Genomic DNA, 15,933 nt, shown 5'->3' with positions numbered 1-15,933 from the left:
ACCCGGAGAAGCAGACAGGGGGAGGGCATTGACAGGTAGGAAGAAAAGACACAAGAGCAGTGAGCACACAAGATAGGGGACCCATCAGCCTCACCCCCAAAACACCAGGACCAAACAGGCTGGCTCCTCCTTGCATGGGGCCTTTTATTACAACAGCACTCGGAGGGCTGGCCTCCCTGGAGGGTATGACACACGCGTCAGTGGGCTCCTCTTTCAGGGATGCCCTCTCCGAGGCCAGGCGAGGCAGAGGGCCTTCCTCTCCAGGGATGCCCAGGGTCACACAGTCCACTTCAGGCACCTGCAGGCAGAAGGATCCCAGGATGAGAGGGTCCGGGAGGCTGTGGGGGTAGGAGTGAGGGGGTGTGGACTCGAGGGGGCCCCCACCTACCGGGTCTCCTGGTGGGTGCCCAGACAGCGCACCGTGCAGTACCGGGCACCACAGCTGACACAGGTGTAGGGGGAGGGGAAGCCACAGACAGCGCAGAAGGGGCGCTGGGGCCGGGATGGGGGTCCTGCACAGGCCGTCAGGTAGTTGGGGCCCTCAGCCACGCTCAGGTTCTGCAGAGACAAAAGGGACGGCTCTGTGACTCCTCTGCCCACCCTCCGTCCACCGGGGCCGAGGACCACTGCAGGCTTGTCCGTTTCCTGTGGGGTCCCCCCCAGCCAGCCCCTCTCACCTGCTCCTCCAGCAAGGCCTGAAAGTTTTTTCGGAAGCGAAGTTTAAAATGATCACCTCGAGTTTTTTTCTTTTTCTTTCCTGGAGGTCAAGAGCGATTAGTTACGTAGCACATGGCAAGACAGGCACCATCTTCTCTGTCTCATCATCCCTGATGCCCCCTGTGGCCACCTGGGTTCTAAGCCGGCCTCTCTCATCCTTCCCCGCCCCCCACTTCTCCCATCGGGCCGTCTTTCATCTCCTTACTCCCTAAATCTCGAGCCTTATGGCAGAGCTGCAAAGGATCTCAGAGCTTATCTGCTACCTTCTTCATTCTACACACACGAAAGGAAACCAAGGCATGGAAAGGAAAAGCGGAGGGCTCATGGTCAAGGGGCCAGGGGAGCGCCAGGGTCCTCCATGCCCCGGGCTGATGTCCCTCCACAACCCTGAACTGGGCAGGCTCTTTCCGTTCCCTGCGGCCTTGCCTCTCCGGCCCCTGGCCCTCCCTTTCTACCCCCCTACCCCCCACCCCCGACTCACCAGTGTCTGCATCATCGTCAAACTGAGGCAGCCTCTTGCCGAGCTGGGGGAGGCCTGCGTGCGGGTCATCTTGGAAGTTGTCATTCTCCAAGGCCTCGAGCTGCCTGTTGATGCGGCGCTGCCGGGCCGCTCGGTCCAGCACCCGCCGCTGTCCAGGGTCCTGGGAGCGAACTAGAAGGCAGGGCCGGAAAGGTTAAGGGAGCACAGAGAGGAGAGAAGCGGGGTGGCCTTGGCTCTGGGCAGTGTGTTGGGAAGATGTGGGGCGGGGGGAGGCTGGGGACCACAGTTCTCTGATTTCATCCTAGTCTCCAAGCCCTTGGCCGCTGTATCTTCTCCCAGCATATCACCCCCTGGGTGGCTCCCTTCCCAGCTGACGAAGACTACCATGTCAGTCGCTCGTGCCTGTTTTCTACCCTTTGGGATCCAGCCTGTCCTCCCAATCCCAAGCCCAGCCAACGAAATGCTTCCTGGATCCCTCTCACTGCTGGCCGAAATCACACAACCCTACTGACAAGACCCCAATATACACTTGGGGCTTCCAGACTCCACTGGGAACTGAACACTCTGCCTTTAGGCTCAGCAATCTCATCTCCCACCTCAAAGGAAGTGGGCCACCACATATAGAGATGCTCATCCATCAGCCCACCCTCGATCGTACCTGTATGGGCACTGCCCCCTCCATTCCAAATGGAGGCACCCCACCCACAAGTCCCACTGCTAAACCCAAACGTTAAAGTGCACGGTGAAGCAGTTAAGTGGTGATGTAGAAGCTGTAGCAAGTTCTCCAGATCTAGCTAAGATGATTAACAAAGGCAGCTGCACTAAACAACAGATCTTCCACGGAGACAAGACAGACTTCGACTGGAAGGAGATGCAGTTCCCATTATGGTGCAGCAGAAATGAATCCGACTAGGAACCATGAGGTTGCAGGTTCGAACCCTGGCCTCGCTCAGTGGGTTAAGGATCTGGCGTTGCTGTGGCTCTGGCATAGGCTGGCAGCAATAGCTCCGATTAGACCCCTCGCCTGGGAACCTCCATATGCCACAGGTGTGGCTCTAAAACGACAATAGACAAAAAAAAAAAAAAAAAAAAAAAAAGGAGAAGTCAATGCCTGGCCTGACAGCGTCAAAGGACAGGCTGACTCTCTTATTAGGGGCTAAACGAGCTGATGACTTTAAGCTGAAGGCAGTGCTCCTTTACCACTCCAAAAATCCCAGGGTCCTCAAGAATCTGGCTCAATCTCCTCTGCCTGTGCTCTATAAACAGAACAACAAAGCCTGGATGACAGCACATCTGTCTGCAGCATGGTCTACTGCATCTATGAAGCCCATGACTGGCACCTCCTTCTCAGACAAAAGATTCCTTTCAAAATACTACTGCTCGGGGGTTCCTGTTGTGGCTCAGCAGGTTACGAACCCGACTAGTATCCATGAGGATGTGGGTTCCATCCCTGGCCTTGCCCAGTGGGTTGGGGATCCAGCATTGCTGTGAACTGTGGTGTAGGTCGCAGACGCGGCTCAGATCTGGTGTTGCTGTGGCTGTGGTGTAGGTCGGCAGCTGCAGCTCCGATTCAATCCCTAGCCTGGGAATTTCTATATGTCTTGGGTGTGGCCCTAAAAAGCAAAAATAAATAAATACATTAGATAAAATAAAAACAAAAACACACAATATTACTGCTCAGAGTTCCCTGGTGGCCTAGCAAGTTAAGGATTTGTTGTCACTGCTACAGCTTGGATTGCTGCTGTGGTAAGGGTTCAATCCCTGGCCCGGGAAATGTTATAGGCAGTGGGTGCAGCCAAAAAAGAAAAGAAAATACTACTGCTCATTGACAATGCACTTAGTCATCCAAGAGCTCTGATGGAAAAGTACGACGAGATGATTGCTTTTTTCACACCTCCTAACACAACATCCATTCTGCTTCTCATGGATGAAGTCATCTTGCCTTTCAAGTCTTACTACTTAAGAAATACATTTCAAAAATTAAAAAAATATATTTCATAAGGCTATAGCTGCCACATATAGTGATTCCTCTGATGGATCTGGGCAAAGTCAATTGAAAACCTTCTGGAAAAGAGTCACCATTCTAGGTGCCATGAAGCACATTTGTGATTCATGCAAAGAGGTCAAAATATCAACATTAACATGCGATTGGAAGAAGCTGATGCCCAATCTCACGGATGACTTTGAGGGGTTCAAGACTTCAGGGGAGGAAGTAAGTGTGGCTGTGGTAGAAACAGCAAGAGAACTAGAATCAGAGGTGGAACCTGAAGATGTGATGGAATTGCTGCAATCTCGTGATAAGACTTTCATGGATGAGAAGTTGCCTCTTATGGATGAGCCATGAAAAGTGTTTTTTTGTTTTTTTTTTAAAGTGGGTTCTTGAGATGGACTCTACCTCTGGTGAAAATGCTGTGAAGACTGTTGAAATGACAACAAAAGATGGAGAGTATTACATACACTTAGTTAATAAAGCAGCAGCAAAGTTGGAGAGGATCGACTCCAACTGTGAAAGAAGTTCTAGTGTGGGTAAAATGCCATCAAACAGCATGGCATGCTACAGAGAATTTGTTCTTTAAGGGAAGAGTCACTAGATGTGGCAAAGGTCATTGTTGTCTCTTTTTTTAAAAATTGCTGAAGTTTCCACTGTGATGCAATGGATTAAGGATCTGGCATTGCTGCAGCTGTGGTGTACGTCATGGCTGCAGCTTGGATTTGATCCCTGGCTGGGGAACTTCCATATGCCACGGGTACAGCTGAAAAAAAAAAAAAAAAAAGAAGAAGAAGAAGAAGAAGAAGGAAGTTGCCACAGGCATCCTATTCTTCAGGAACCATCACCATCAGCAGCCATCCACATCGATGCAAAACTCTCCACCACCAAAAAGTTACAACTTGCTGAAGACTCGGATGATGGCCAGGATTTTTTAGCAATAATGTAATTTTTTAAATTAAAGTACAGGCATTTTTAAAGATATAATGCCATTGCACACTTAACTGATGATAGTGTAAACTGATTTTTTTTTTTTTTTTTTTTGCTTTTTAGGGATGCACCCATGCCAAATGGAAGTTCCCAGGTTAGGGGTCGAATCGGAGTTGTAGCTGCCGGCCTACACCACAACATGGCAACATGGGATCCAAGCCGTGTCTGCAACCTACACCACAGCTCACGGCAATGCTGGATCCTTAACCCACTGGGTGGGGCAAGAGATCGAACACGCATCCTTATGGATACTAGTTGGGTTCATAACCCGCTGAGGCCCAACAGGAACTCCTCTGAACTTTAATATGCACTAGAAAACCAAAAAATTTGTGTGACTCACTTTATTGCAACATTGGCTTTATTGCAATAGTCTGGAACCAAAACAGTATATCTCTGAAGTATGCCTGTACTAAGCTTTTTGCACAAGTGGAATCCCTTCACCCTTACAACAATCCTGTGAGATAGTTATCATTATCATCCTCTTTTTACTGGAGTTCAGAGGTTAAGAAATGTGTCCAAGGTTCACACAGCTAATAAGCACCTGGGTAAGAAAACAAACCCAGAACCACCCAGCATCAAAAAACATCCTCTTGATCACTGCACTATACTGCCTCTCTTCCAAGTGCCAGGCGGTGCCCTGGGTCCTGGGAATAGGACCAGAGCTTACAGGCGGGTGGGGAATATAAATGATCAAACAAACAAGCACAATACAGCACCGCAGTACACGCTAGGATACGCAAGTGCAAGGTACTACGGAGCACATGACAAAAACACCTACCCTGGTCTTGCGATAGTCAGGGAGATTTTCCAGAGGAAGGTAAGTCTAGGTTGAGGCCTGACTGATACACAAAAGTTAGCCTGGTTGGAGGAGATGGCTGGGTTTCTTAGGCCTTGGTACCAGCATGAGAGAAGGCCTGGAGGAAAGACTGCAGTGCCTTCAATACATTTTTAAAAGTTCTACATGGATGGTATATAAACTGTGATGGGGGGGTGGGGTGGGCATGGATATGAAGTCATGCAGACCATTAAGAATCTTATCTTTGGAGTTCCAATCGTGGCTCAGTGGAAATGAATCTGACTGGTAACCATGAGGATGCAGGTTCGATCCCTGGCTTCACTCAGTGAGTTAAGGTTCCGGTGTTGCCATGAGCTGTGGTGTAGGTCGCAGACTTGGCTCGGATCTGGTGTTGCTATGGCTGTGGCATAGGCCAGTGACTACAGCTCTGATTCGACCCCTAGCCTGGGAACTTCCATATGCTGTGGGTGTGGCCCTAAAAAGACAAAAAAAAAAAATCTTGTCTTTAAGTATCTAAAGAAATTTGGATTTGGGGATTTTATGTTCAGGGATGGAGATTCAGTGAAGGGTTTTAAGATGACATGATTGGATTTATTACCAGGCAATCAGGCAGAGTGTTCTGATCCTCATCTTTTTTTATCCAGACTACTCAACAGCTTCCTAACCGGCCTTCCAATCTCTAGACCTGCCTTATACAATAAAGTAGCCACCCATCACATGAGGTTATTTAAATTTAGAGGGAGATTAACTAAGATTACACACATAAAAAATTTTTGGCCCTGCCCACAGCACATGAAGGTTCCCAGGCCAGGGATCGAACGCCCACCATAGCAGTGAACCAAGCCACAACAGCAACCATGCTGGATCCTTAACCCACCAGGCCACAGGGGAACTCTCAAGATAACATAAAATTTTAAATTCAGTTCCTCAATCCTATTAGCCACATTTCAGGTGCTTAATAGCCACATGTGGCCATTGGCTGCCGTACTGAACAGTGCTGTTAGGAACATTCCCATCGTCCCAGAAACTTCTACAGGCAGGGCTGCTCTAGGCCCTCCAGTCCATCCTCCCTTGTTGAAGCCAGACTGCTTTCTAGGAGGTAAATTTGTTTTGGTCACCGCACTCTGCGTTAAAAGCCCTTGATGAGGAGTTCCCGTCCTGGTGCAGTGGTTACTGGATCCGACTAGGAACCATGAGGTTGCGGGTTCGATTCCTGCCCTTGCTCAGTGGGTTAACCATCCGGCATTGCCGTGAGCTGTGGTGTAGGTTACAGACGCGGCTCGGATCCTGCGTTGCTGTGGCTCTGGCGTAGGTTGGCAGCTACAGCTCCGATTAGACCCCTAGCCTGGGAACCTCCATATGCTGCAGGAGCGGCCCAAGAAATGGCAAAAAAGACAAAAAAAAAAAAAAAAAAAAAAAAAAAAAACAACGCCCTTGATGGCTGTCCACCGCCCTCTCCACAGAGTTTAAATTCTTCGGCAGTGTATATAATGCTTTTGAAGGGTAACCCTCCCTAGCCTTTCCACAGCCTCTCTCCTCCGCAAGCCCTACGCCCTGAGCTATGCTTTCTAAGCGTTTCTTTTCACATGGTCTCCTACCTTGGCACGTGCGGTTCCCGCTGCGGAGAATGAGTCCCCACGCACCCGCACTGAGCGAAACCGTAACTTTCAAGACTCGGTCCAAGCGTTTTCTTTCTGTCCAAGCCTTCCAGGTCCCCCCTTCCCAGAAGCTGGGTTGGATACCACTCCTCCCTGTGCCCAGGCGTTTTGCATCCCTCTACCAGAGCATGTTTCACCTTGAAATACAATGGCAGGTCTGCGTGTCTGCCCTGCTCTTAGAAAGCCAGTTCCTTGGAATGTTAAGGATCTTTTTCCTTTCTCCATCCCCAACGCGCGGCTTACAGCAGGTGTGACTAAAACGTGACTGGATAGTTTAGGGGGCTGCCCCAAAGTCAGGGCCCGAGAGCCGAGGGAGGGATTTCAGACTAATAACTGAATGAGGAAATCCTAGACCAGGTTCGTTTTTGAGAGGAGGCTAGGGGACCAACAGCTGGGGGCTCACCTACCCGAAGTTTTCTTCTCCACCATTGCCACAACACAGCTGACGTAAGAGCCTTCTGCGCTTGCGTGCTAAAGGGTACCAGTCTTCCGGCGGCGTGTGCTCCTGCGCGTGCGCAGAGCAATTCCACCGCTCTGACTCATTACGTGCTGTTCCCTTGGAGACGAGAAAGCTTTCCGCCATATTTTGTACGGGCAAAACTACTTCTGGCCTCTGTAGCTGTTATTTTGCTGGACCCCCGAAACGGATCATTTTAAAGAGGTGGTGCCAGTGATCTTTCAAGAAACGTCATATTCTTTTGGTCCTTCTGAAGATACAAAGTCTGTCCCTGGAACTTCTCCCCTGGGCAGTAGAGAGGATGAGCTGGACTACCGAAGAAAATGGGCAGGCTCGAGTGGGCGATCCCAGAGTTCCCAGTGACCCTCTGCCAAAATCGCAACCCCCAGTTCCCCTGGGGCCGCAGACTCCTGGGCCTTCTTCCTCCCAGCTGCTCTCCTCGCTCCGCGCGACCCCACCGTCTCTCTCTCTCCCGGTCTTCCGCCCGGCTGCTCTAGTCAGGGCTGTGGCAAAGACCCGCCTCCGCGTCCTGCCGGACCCGCAAAGGGTCACTTCCCCTCTCCGCGTTTCAGTTTCCTCAAGTGTTAGGCGGGCTGTGGGGCCAACGGGCTCCAAAAGTCTTCGTCTTAGGATCGCGGGCCCCAGCCGCCACCCTTCCACCGCGTCTGGGCCGGTCGCCCCCTCCGTTCGTTCAGCTCCGCCAGCGCCCCGAGACAATTCTCGCCTTGTCTAGGGCGCCGGCATCTCGAGTTTTCTGTAACCTTCGGCTACGCCTTTTTTCCAGGGCGGAGCCCCAACACGGCTCCTCCTTGCAGCGGGCCGCACAGCAGCCCCGGTCCTTTTTCCCAGAGCCCCTCTCCGGAGTTGGGATCCAGGCGCACAGCCCGAGCTGCCTGCCGGCCTGTGTGCCCCTCGGCTCTCTCCACGCCATGGCCTCGGGCCCGGGACTCCGGCTCCTGCTGCTCCCGCTGCTGGTGCTGTCGCCTCCTCCTGCGGCCTCGGCCTCAGATCGCCCCCGGGGTAGCGACCCCGTCAACCCAGGTGAGAACCGCGGGAGGGCCAGGTGACTCTGGGCTGACGTGTCTGCCAGCGGAGACTAGGGAGAGGGTCTAGGCCGGCCTCTCCCACGCGCAGCGCGGTCTCTAGGGCAGAATCACATGGCCCCTCGCCCACTCCTCACTCTGAACTGAGGTTTCCAGCCTTCCCACGCGAACTGACCGGGAATTTCTGGGTGTCATTCCATCCTGCTCTCACTGGGGTGAAGTTTCCCTCGGTTTGGAAGAGTTTAGGAGGGAATGGGGAAAAAGAGGTAAGGGACAGGAACAGAGTCAGGAAGGGGAAGGAGGGCAGCAGTGTGCGGAGTGCTTGAGCTGGGCAAGTGGGTCCAGAGTGCCAATTCCTGGCTGGTGACAGATAAACTGCTGGTGATCACCGTGGCCACGGCCGAGACAGAGGGATACCGGCGTTTCCTGCGATCAGCAGAGTTTTTCAACTACACTGTGCGGGTAAGGAGAGAGACACCCCTAGAAGCGGTGGAGGTGGGGTCCAGCCAAAGAGTGACGGAGGGCTGGATGCCTGGGACCCCACGGTGAGCCTGGTCAGAGTGTTGGGACACCACCCCCGCCCCAGCTGGCTGAGCTTCCCCCTGGCATTCTGGGTCTCTCCTACAGACCCTGGGCTTGGGAGAGGAGTGGCGAGGGGGTGATGTAGCCCGAACAGTTGGTGGAGGACAGAAGGTCAGGTGGCTAAAGAAAGAAATGGAGAAATATGCAGACCGGGAGGATATGGTCATCATGTTTGTGGACAGGTAAAGGGCTGGGGAGAAAGCAGAGGGGCGGGTAGAAGGAGGGGCTGAGGATACTGGGGTTCCTAGCAGCTGTCCTGTTCATCCTCCCCTTCCTTCCCCAGCTATGATGTGCTTCTGGCTGGCAGCCCCTCGGAGCTGCTGAAGAAGTTTGTCCAGAGTGGCAGCCGCCTGCTCTTCTCTGCGGAGGGCTTCTGCTGGCCCGAGTGGGGGCTGGCAGAGCAGTACCCTGAGGTGGGCACGGGGAAGCGCTTCCTCAACTCTGGTGGTGAGTGGCAGAGTGTCCAAGAGCCGGGGGACATGGAGTGTTCCAGGAACCTGAGGGCCGGAGAGGGAGTGGGGACAGGTCCTGGGAGCCTGGGAGCCTTGGAGGCAGCACCTCCCCTCCCCTGCAGGATTCATTGGCTTCGCCCCCGTGATCCACCAAATCGTCCGCCAGTGGAAGTACAAAGACGACGATGACGATCAGCTGTTCTACACTCGGCTCTACCTGGACCCAGGACTGAGGGTAGGAAGGGGCTGAGGAGGGGCAGAGGTGGGGATGGCAGGCCTCAGGCTGAATGGGAGAGAAGGGGTAAAGGGGCTTTGGGAAAGATGTGAAGAGAAAAGAGTGGGAAGTGATGCCCCCCCCTTCCCATCAGGAGAAACTCGGCCTTAACCTGGATCACAAATCTCGGATCTTTCAGAACCTCAACGGGGCTCTAGGTGAGAAGAAAGCAATCAAAAGGACCATGAGAGAGGCTGCTGGGGGTCCTGGATTTGGGAGGGGCTCCTGGTGGAACTGGGGTGGTCTTCATCTCGCCTCTGTGTTAACTTCATCAAATGTCGGAACGGCTGCCAGAGTAGGTTGCCCTGTGCGAGTAGTTGTAAAAGCAGTGGTGGTCGGCCCGGATGTCTCCCGAACACACTGTGTGTTCAAGCTCTGGGCCAGGGCTTTACTTCTGGAACTTCAGTTAACGCAGTCCTATGAGAGGCGGGTCTGTGATTCTCCACCTGTTACAGATGGGGAGACTGCCTCTCGGAGGGGCCAGTGACTTGCCCAGATCACACAGGTGGTGAGCAGGGGAGTTCCCCAGGGTGGCAGCAGCCTGGTCGGTGCCCTTGGAGAGAGAAGGTCTCCCATTGCTGCGCCACGGGTCACAGTCCTGCATCCTCTAGAGAAGCTGTCCTCCACCCCAGCTTCTTGTTTAGAAGCACCTGCTGCTGAGGAGCTCTGAGAGAAAAGGAGCCTAAAGCTGGACCTTCCTTCCTCAGATGAGGTGGTGTTAAAGTTTGGGCGGAATCGTGTGCGAATCCGGAACGTGGCCTACGACACGCTTCCTGTTGTGGTCCATGGGAATGGTCCTACTAAGGTGCCTGATTGCTTGTACCTTCAGTGCCTCACTGCCCCCGTCAGTCCTGGCCCCACAGCCCCCACCCCAGACCTAACCCCAACCCCAGGTTCCTCCAGCCCTTCCAGGCAGTGAGTGCCCCCCGCCCCCGCCCCAGCCCCAGAAGCCCAGGTGCTGGGAGAGGTTCTGAATGTCCACTGCTCCTCCCCTGTCCTGTCCCCTGCCTGTCCCCTGCCTCCCTCACCTCTGGCCCTGGACTCCTCTGCCCCAGCCTGTCACCATCTCTCCCAACAGCTCCAGCTGAATTACCTGGGAAACTATGTCCCCAATGGCTGGACTCCTGAGGGAGGCTGTGGGTTCTGCGACCTGGACCGGAGGACACTCCCGGGGGGGCAGGTGAGGAGGGGCGCCAGGCTGGGGTAGGAGAGCGCTCTGAAGCCAGGGGGTGCTGGCACTTTTACCCACCTTTTTTCCTCTTCTCAGCACCCCTGCGTGCCGGGCAGCAGTCGGGGGCAGAGCTCCTGGGGACCCCCAAACCCAGCAGTGCCGTGGAGGACAGGCTGAGTGGGGGTGCCAGGCTCTCCCCTGAACTCATGTTGTATCTTCCAGCCTCCCCCCCGGGTGCTTCTGGCCGTGTTTGTAGAACAACCTACCCCGTTCCTGCCCCGCTTCCTACAGCGGCTGCTGCTCCTGGACTATCCCCCTGACAGGGTCACCCTCTTCCTGCACAACAACGTGAGGACCCTGACCGAACCCTCTCTCTCCCGAGGGACCCTGCCCCTGCCCTGATGAGAAGTCCCGCCCCCTTTCTGCTCGGCCCCGCCCTCCCGGCCCACGGGCGCGTCTGTTCTGCTCTCTCAGTCCTGCTCATCTTGCCCACCTCCCCTCGTCCCCAGGAGGTGTACCACGAGCCGCACATTGCCGCCTCCTGGCCACAGCTCCAGGACCACTTCTCAGCTGTGAAGCTGGTGGGGCCTGAGGAGGCCCTGACCCCGGGCGAGGCCAGGGACATGGCCATGTGAGTGGGGGGCAGGGGGTGGGAAGAGGGGGCAGCCATGAACCCGGTCGGGGCCTGGCCACACTCCCCTCCCTCTCCCACCCCACATCCACCATCCAGCCGCTGTCACACAGGTGGGAGAACCCCGGGGTCCTGGGGAAGGAAGCTTGTTGGCTCGGCCTCCTGCCAGTCTCGTCCTCCTCCCAGCCTTCCCCTGACCCTGTCCTCTTGCTGGCACTTCTACCCACTTTTTTCCTCTCCTCAGCGGGTGGGGGAGTCCCACCTACTCTACAGTCCCCACCTGCCCCCCCCATCCACTTGCTTCCCTTTCAGTTCAACTGTTTGTCGGTCTGTCACCTCCAGGGACACTTGTCGGCGCGACCCCAAGTGTGAATTCTACTTCAGCCTGGACGCTGATGCCGTCATCACCAACCCGCAGGTCCTGCGCATCCTCATTGAAGAGAACAGGTCGCTCGGCTAGAAGGCCCCCAGATAGTCCCCAGGGAACCCCCAACTCCTGCCCTGGGCAGGGGGCTCCCCTCCACCTAGCCCTCACCGCTGCCCATCCACAGGAAGGTGATAGCACCCATGCTGTCCCGCCACGGGAAACTGTGGTCCAACTTCTGGGGAGCCCTGAGCCCTGACGAGTACTACGCGCGCTCAGAGGACTACGTGGAGCTGGTGCAGCGCAAGCGAGTGTGAGTCCGGCCTGGGCTGCGGCCCGCCCCTCCTCTGACCTGGGCCCGCACAGACCTCCACATCCTGGCCCAAAGCCCTAGTCTTGGGGATCCCACCTGGCCACCAGGAAGACGTGCTGGGGCTGTGGGGAAGAGACTGACCATGCTGCGGGACCTGAGGGGGTTGCGGTCAGCAGGGCTTGATGGGGGACATGCGGGGGACCTCACAGCTCGCAGCTCCCAAGGGAAGGGGCTCCCGGGATTGTGCGCGGGGTTGTGGGAGGCCACCCACCTGGCTGACCCTGGTGTGGGGGCCTCCAGGGGCGTGTGGAACGTGCCCTACATATCGCAGGCCTACGTGATCCGGGGGGAGACCCTGAGGACAGAGCTGCCCCAGAGGGAGGTGTTCTCGGGCAGCGACACTGACCCGGACATGGCCTTCTGCAAGAGCGTGCGGGACAAGGTGAGCGGGACCTGGGGCTCAATGCGGGGGTGCTGGGAGGCAGCCCCCTCAATCTCTGTCACCCTTCTCACACCCTCCCCCCTCACCCAGGGCATCTTCCTCCACCTCAGCAATCGGCACGAATTTGGCCGCCTCCTGGCCACTTCCCGGTACGACACAGACCACCTGCACCCCGACCTCTGGCAGATCTTCGACAACCCCCTGGTGAGTAGGCAGCCCTGGCACAGAAGGCAGGTGCCCTTCGCCAAAGGCTGACGCCCCATCCCCAGCCCACACATGTGTGCGCTGTGTGGGGCCTCCTGCCTGGAGAGGGGCTCCCTGGGGGCGCCGAGGGAGTAAAGAGGGCACAGGTGGTCAAGGTGCGCCCCCTCTCGCTCCCCCAGGACTGGAAAGAGCAGTATATTCACGAGAACTACAGCCGGGCCCTTGAAGGAGAGGGACTCGTGGAACAGGTGAGCCCCACTCAGACCCTGACCCTGCTGGCCATTGCCCCTTGAGTCCACCGCCTGGGTTAGTGCTTCTCCGATGCCTTCCCAGCTGCCTTAGGTCTTCAGCTCGGGTAAGATGAGGGCAAAGGCTGAGCAAATAAGCCTGCAGCCCCCACCCTGGTTTTAATCAGAGCAGTCCTCTCTTGTCTATGGGTATATTCATGTATGGGTGAAATGACATTTTTTTACAGCAAGTTTGAAAACGATGCTTCCGGCAGGGAGCCCTGGGACTCCCGTGCCATTTGTGCAGTGTTTCCAGCACTGGGCCCACCTTCTCTGGCCACCCTCTCCTGGTCCAGCCCCATTCCTCCACATTCTCTCATGGCCTGGTTTCCCTTTCTGCTCCCTGCTTCTTCTCCCTTCCACTGGCTGCCTATCCGCTCCCCGAGCGTCACCCTGCCCTGTTCTTCCCCCGCCCCGTCTGTCCTCAGCCCTGCCCAGATGTGTACTGGTTCCCTCTGCTGTCGGAGCAAATGTGTGATGAGCTGGTGGAAGAAATGGAGCATTACGGCCAGTGGTCAGGAGGCCGGCATGAGGTGGGGTGCTGGGGCAGGGGAGCAGGAGGGCCCCTGGGAGGAAGAAGAGGCTGGGGCTGGTGAAAGGAAAATGAAATTTAGAGAGTGGGAGCAGAAAGGGGTCCCCAAGTGGAAGGGGCACAACTGTATTCATTCATTCATTCAAGAAATGCTAGGTGGGTCCTAGATGCCAGCCACTGACTTTGGCAGTGCAGTGCGTTGATGAATTGTACGGGTCGAGCCCTGCTCTCCTAGGTCTCACCTGCTGTCAGTAGCAGCAGTGACCCAGCTTCTAAAGGCTGTGCTGGGCAGCCCAGGTGCTGTGGGAGTCACAGGAGGGGCCCATGCCCCAGACATGGGGGGACCAAGGGGCTTCACAGAAGAGGTGGCATCTTACCTGAGACTCAGAGGCCCAGCAGGAGTGAGTCAAGCTAAGGAGTCAAGACTTCCAGATGGAGGGAACATAAGCTTTAAGGCCTGGGAGCAGATGAGGAAGCTGGCACTGCCCTGTCAGCTTAGTGCCCACTGCCCGCAGGATTCAAGGCTGGCTGGAGGCTACGAGAATGTGCCCACCGTAGACATCCACATGAAGCAGGTGGGCTATGAGGACCAGTGGCTGCAGCTGCTGAGGACATATGTGGGGCCCATGACCGAGAGCCTGTTCCCAGGCTACCACACCAAGGTGACCGCTGAACCTGCTACCCTGACTCCACCTTCCTAGAACCCGGCTGGCCGTCTCCATGCAGCACCCTTTTGGGTTCCTGAGGCATTTGGGACCCCATGGAGTGAAATCCTGCAGGAAGGCAGCCCCCCTGGGGGGGGGTAGCATGAGAGCCCCTGCCACCTCTCCCCCTCCCCAGACCTCAGGACCCCCACCTCCAGCCTCTCCTCCCATGTCCCCACAGACCCGGGCGGTCATGAACTTCGTGGTCCGCTACCGGCCGGATGAGCAGCCCTCTCTGCGGCCCCATCACGACTCATCCACCTTCACCCTCAACGTTGCCCTCAACCACAAGGGCCTGGATTATGAGGTGGGTCCCTGCCACGCTCCACTTCAGGGTGCCACCAGGGTGCCTGGCTGCCGCCCAGTCCCCGCACCTGTTCACACTCCACCCCGTCCCCTTCTCATCCTCCAGGGAGGCGGCTGCCGTTTCTTGCGCTACGACTGTGTGATCTCGTCCCCACGGAAGGGCTGGGGGCTCCTGCACCCTGGCCGTCTCACCCACTACCATGAGGGGCTGCCCACCACACGGGGCACTCGCTATATCATGGTGTCCTTTGTCGACCCCTGACACTCAACCACTCTGCCCAACCTTCCCTGCCATTGTGCCTTCTCGCGCTCCCTCCTTGGAGGGGGTGTGCCCTGCCTCTCGGGCGCATGTTCCGTGTGTCTGGGACTGAATGTGTTGCCCCGCCCCCACCACACGGCCCTCGGCCCTCGGGAAGCTCAGGAAGCCCCCTTGCCCTGCTCCTCAGCCCCCAAGCATTCCCAGGGAGAGGGCTTCTAGGGGTTCGCCATGTAATAAGTTATTGTTTCTCAGTCTCCCTCAATAAAGGAGGATTTGTAACTCTCGCGTCCATTGATTCTTTGATCTACCTCTGGACCCCATGTCCCTCCCGCCACCCAGAGTGAAGGGGAGACCGGGGTCACTCCAAAGGAAAAGAACAGAAAAGACGAAAAGGCAGAAGCATGATGCCAAAGCAGAGTGGGAGCCTGGAAGCTTCCTGCGACCCCATATCTAACTCCCTGTCATCGCCTGAGCATGAGGGCCAGACCAAAAGGGCCTCCCTTGTCTGGCTCAGGTGAAAACCCACCTCCTCAGCTCTCTTCTTCTATTCTCTCCTCTCCTGATGGCATCTTCTCCCTCGTGTGAAGGCTGGGGGTGGCACAGACCTGAGCTGGGCTGCAGGGACAGTGCTAGGGAAGGAAGGCCCTCCTGGGGGCAGGTGTTCTATAAGGGAAGACAGGCTGGAACCTGACGGTAGCTGCTTTGGATCAGAAGGGAATCGGGAAGATTAACCCAAGAAAGCTTCCTGGAAGAGAGGGATGGGAAGCAGCCTTGAAAAAGAGGAGACCTCCTGGAGCTGGCCTTGCTTCCAACCCCAAGGGGACCATCAGCCCCTGCCGAGACCCCTGGAAGTGCCTTGACAGTAGACCAGGCCCCTTAACCTGGTCTTTCCCAGCCTCACACCAGCCACCTTCCTGAATTTATCTCCCCATGTTCCCTTACAGAAGCCTTTAAAAAACAAACAGGTCTGCTCACCTGTCCTAGGACATTTCCTGGCTCTGGTACCCCACTGCACCCCCAGCTAGATTCCCCTTCTTCCTTCCTCCTGCCCAGACTCCCAGGAAAATGTCCTCCAAGAAGCCTTCCTTCCAGTGGGTGGTGCTGGCTGCCAGGGAGGGTGGAGTGGGTCTTTTCCACATGGACTGAGCATCTCTCTGCCCAGACTCCAAAGTCTATCTCACCCTGGCCCCCTGCCACCCTCATCACATGTCCTGTGGGTGGAAATGGACTGAGCAGGGACAGGAGAAAATACCTCTTGGCAAAAGTTTCCTGGACAGGGAAGC

General features: G+C 56.0%; 2 protein-coding genes across 3 annotated transcripts; one reads left to right on the top strand and one right to left on the bottom strand.

Moving 5' to 3' along the window:
• Positions 121-7,843, bottom strand: ZNHIT1 (zinc finger HIT-type containing 1). Its single transcript, XM_021086262.1, has 5 exons — positions 7,037-7,843; positions 1,199-1,369; positions 678-757; positions 389-558; positions 121-298 (listed from the first exon to the last, which is right to left on the bottom strand). The coding sequence occupies exons 1-5, from the start codon at positions 7,056-7,058 to the stop codon at positions 277-279; spliced, it is 465 nt and encodes a 154-aa protein (XP_020941921.1). The 5' UTR covers positions 7,059-7,843; the 3' UTR covers positions 121-276.
• Positions 7,191-14,929, top strand: PLOD3 (procollagen-lysine,2-oxoglutarate 5-dioxygenase 3). 2 transcript variants are annotated; one of them, XM_021086261.1, is made up of 19 exons: positions 7,191-8,127; positions 8,500-8,591; positions 8,757-8,893; positions 8,995-9,158; positions 9,286-9,398; positions 9,532-9,595; positions 10,145-10,242; positions 10,516-10,617; positions 10,831-10,956; positions 11,118-11,239; positions 11,582-11,686; positions 11,791-11,916; positions 12,217-12,358; positions 12,449-12,562; positions 12,742-12,810; positions 13,278-13,382; positions 13,897-14,043; positions 14,267-14,392; positions 14,498-14,929. In XM_021086261.1, the coding sequence occupies exons 1-19, from the start codon at positions 8,016-8,018 to the stop codon at positions 14,651-14,653; spliced, it is 2,220 nt and encodes a 739-aa protein (XP_020941920.1). In that variant the 5' UTR covers positions 7,191-8,015; the 3' UTR covers positions 14,654-14,929. The 2 variants fall into 2 exon arrangements, with proteins under 2 accessions (XP_020941920.1, XP_020941919.1); XM_021086260.1 differs by having other exon boundaries at positions 7,843-8,127; positions 12,217-12,562.

This window comes from Sus scrofa, chromosome 3 (genome assembly GCF_000003025.6).
Source record: "Sus scrofa isolate TJ Tabasco breed Duroc chromosome 3, Sscrofa11.1, whole genome shotgun sequence".
NCBI classification, from domain to species: domain Eukaryota; kingdom Metazoa; phylum Chordata; class Mammalia; order Artiodactyla; family Suidae; genus Sus; species Sus scrofa.
This window is presented reverse-complemented; position numbering and strand designations above follow the sequence as displayed.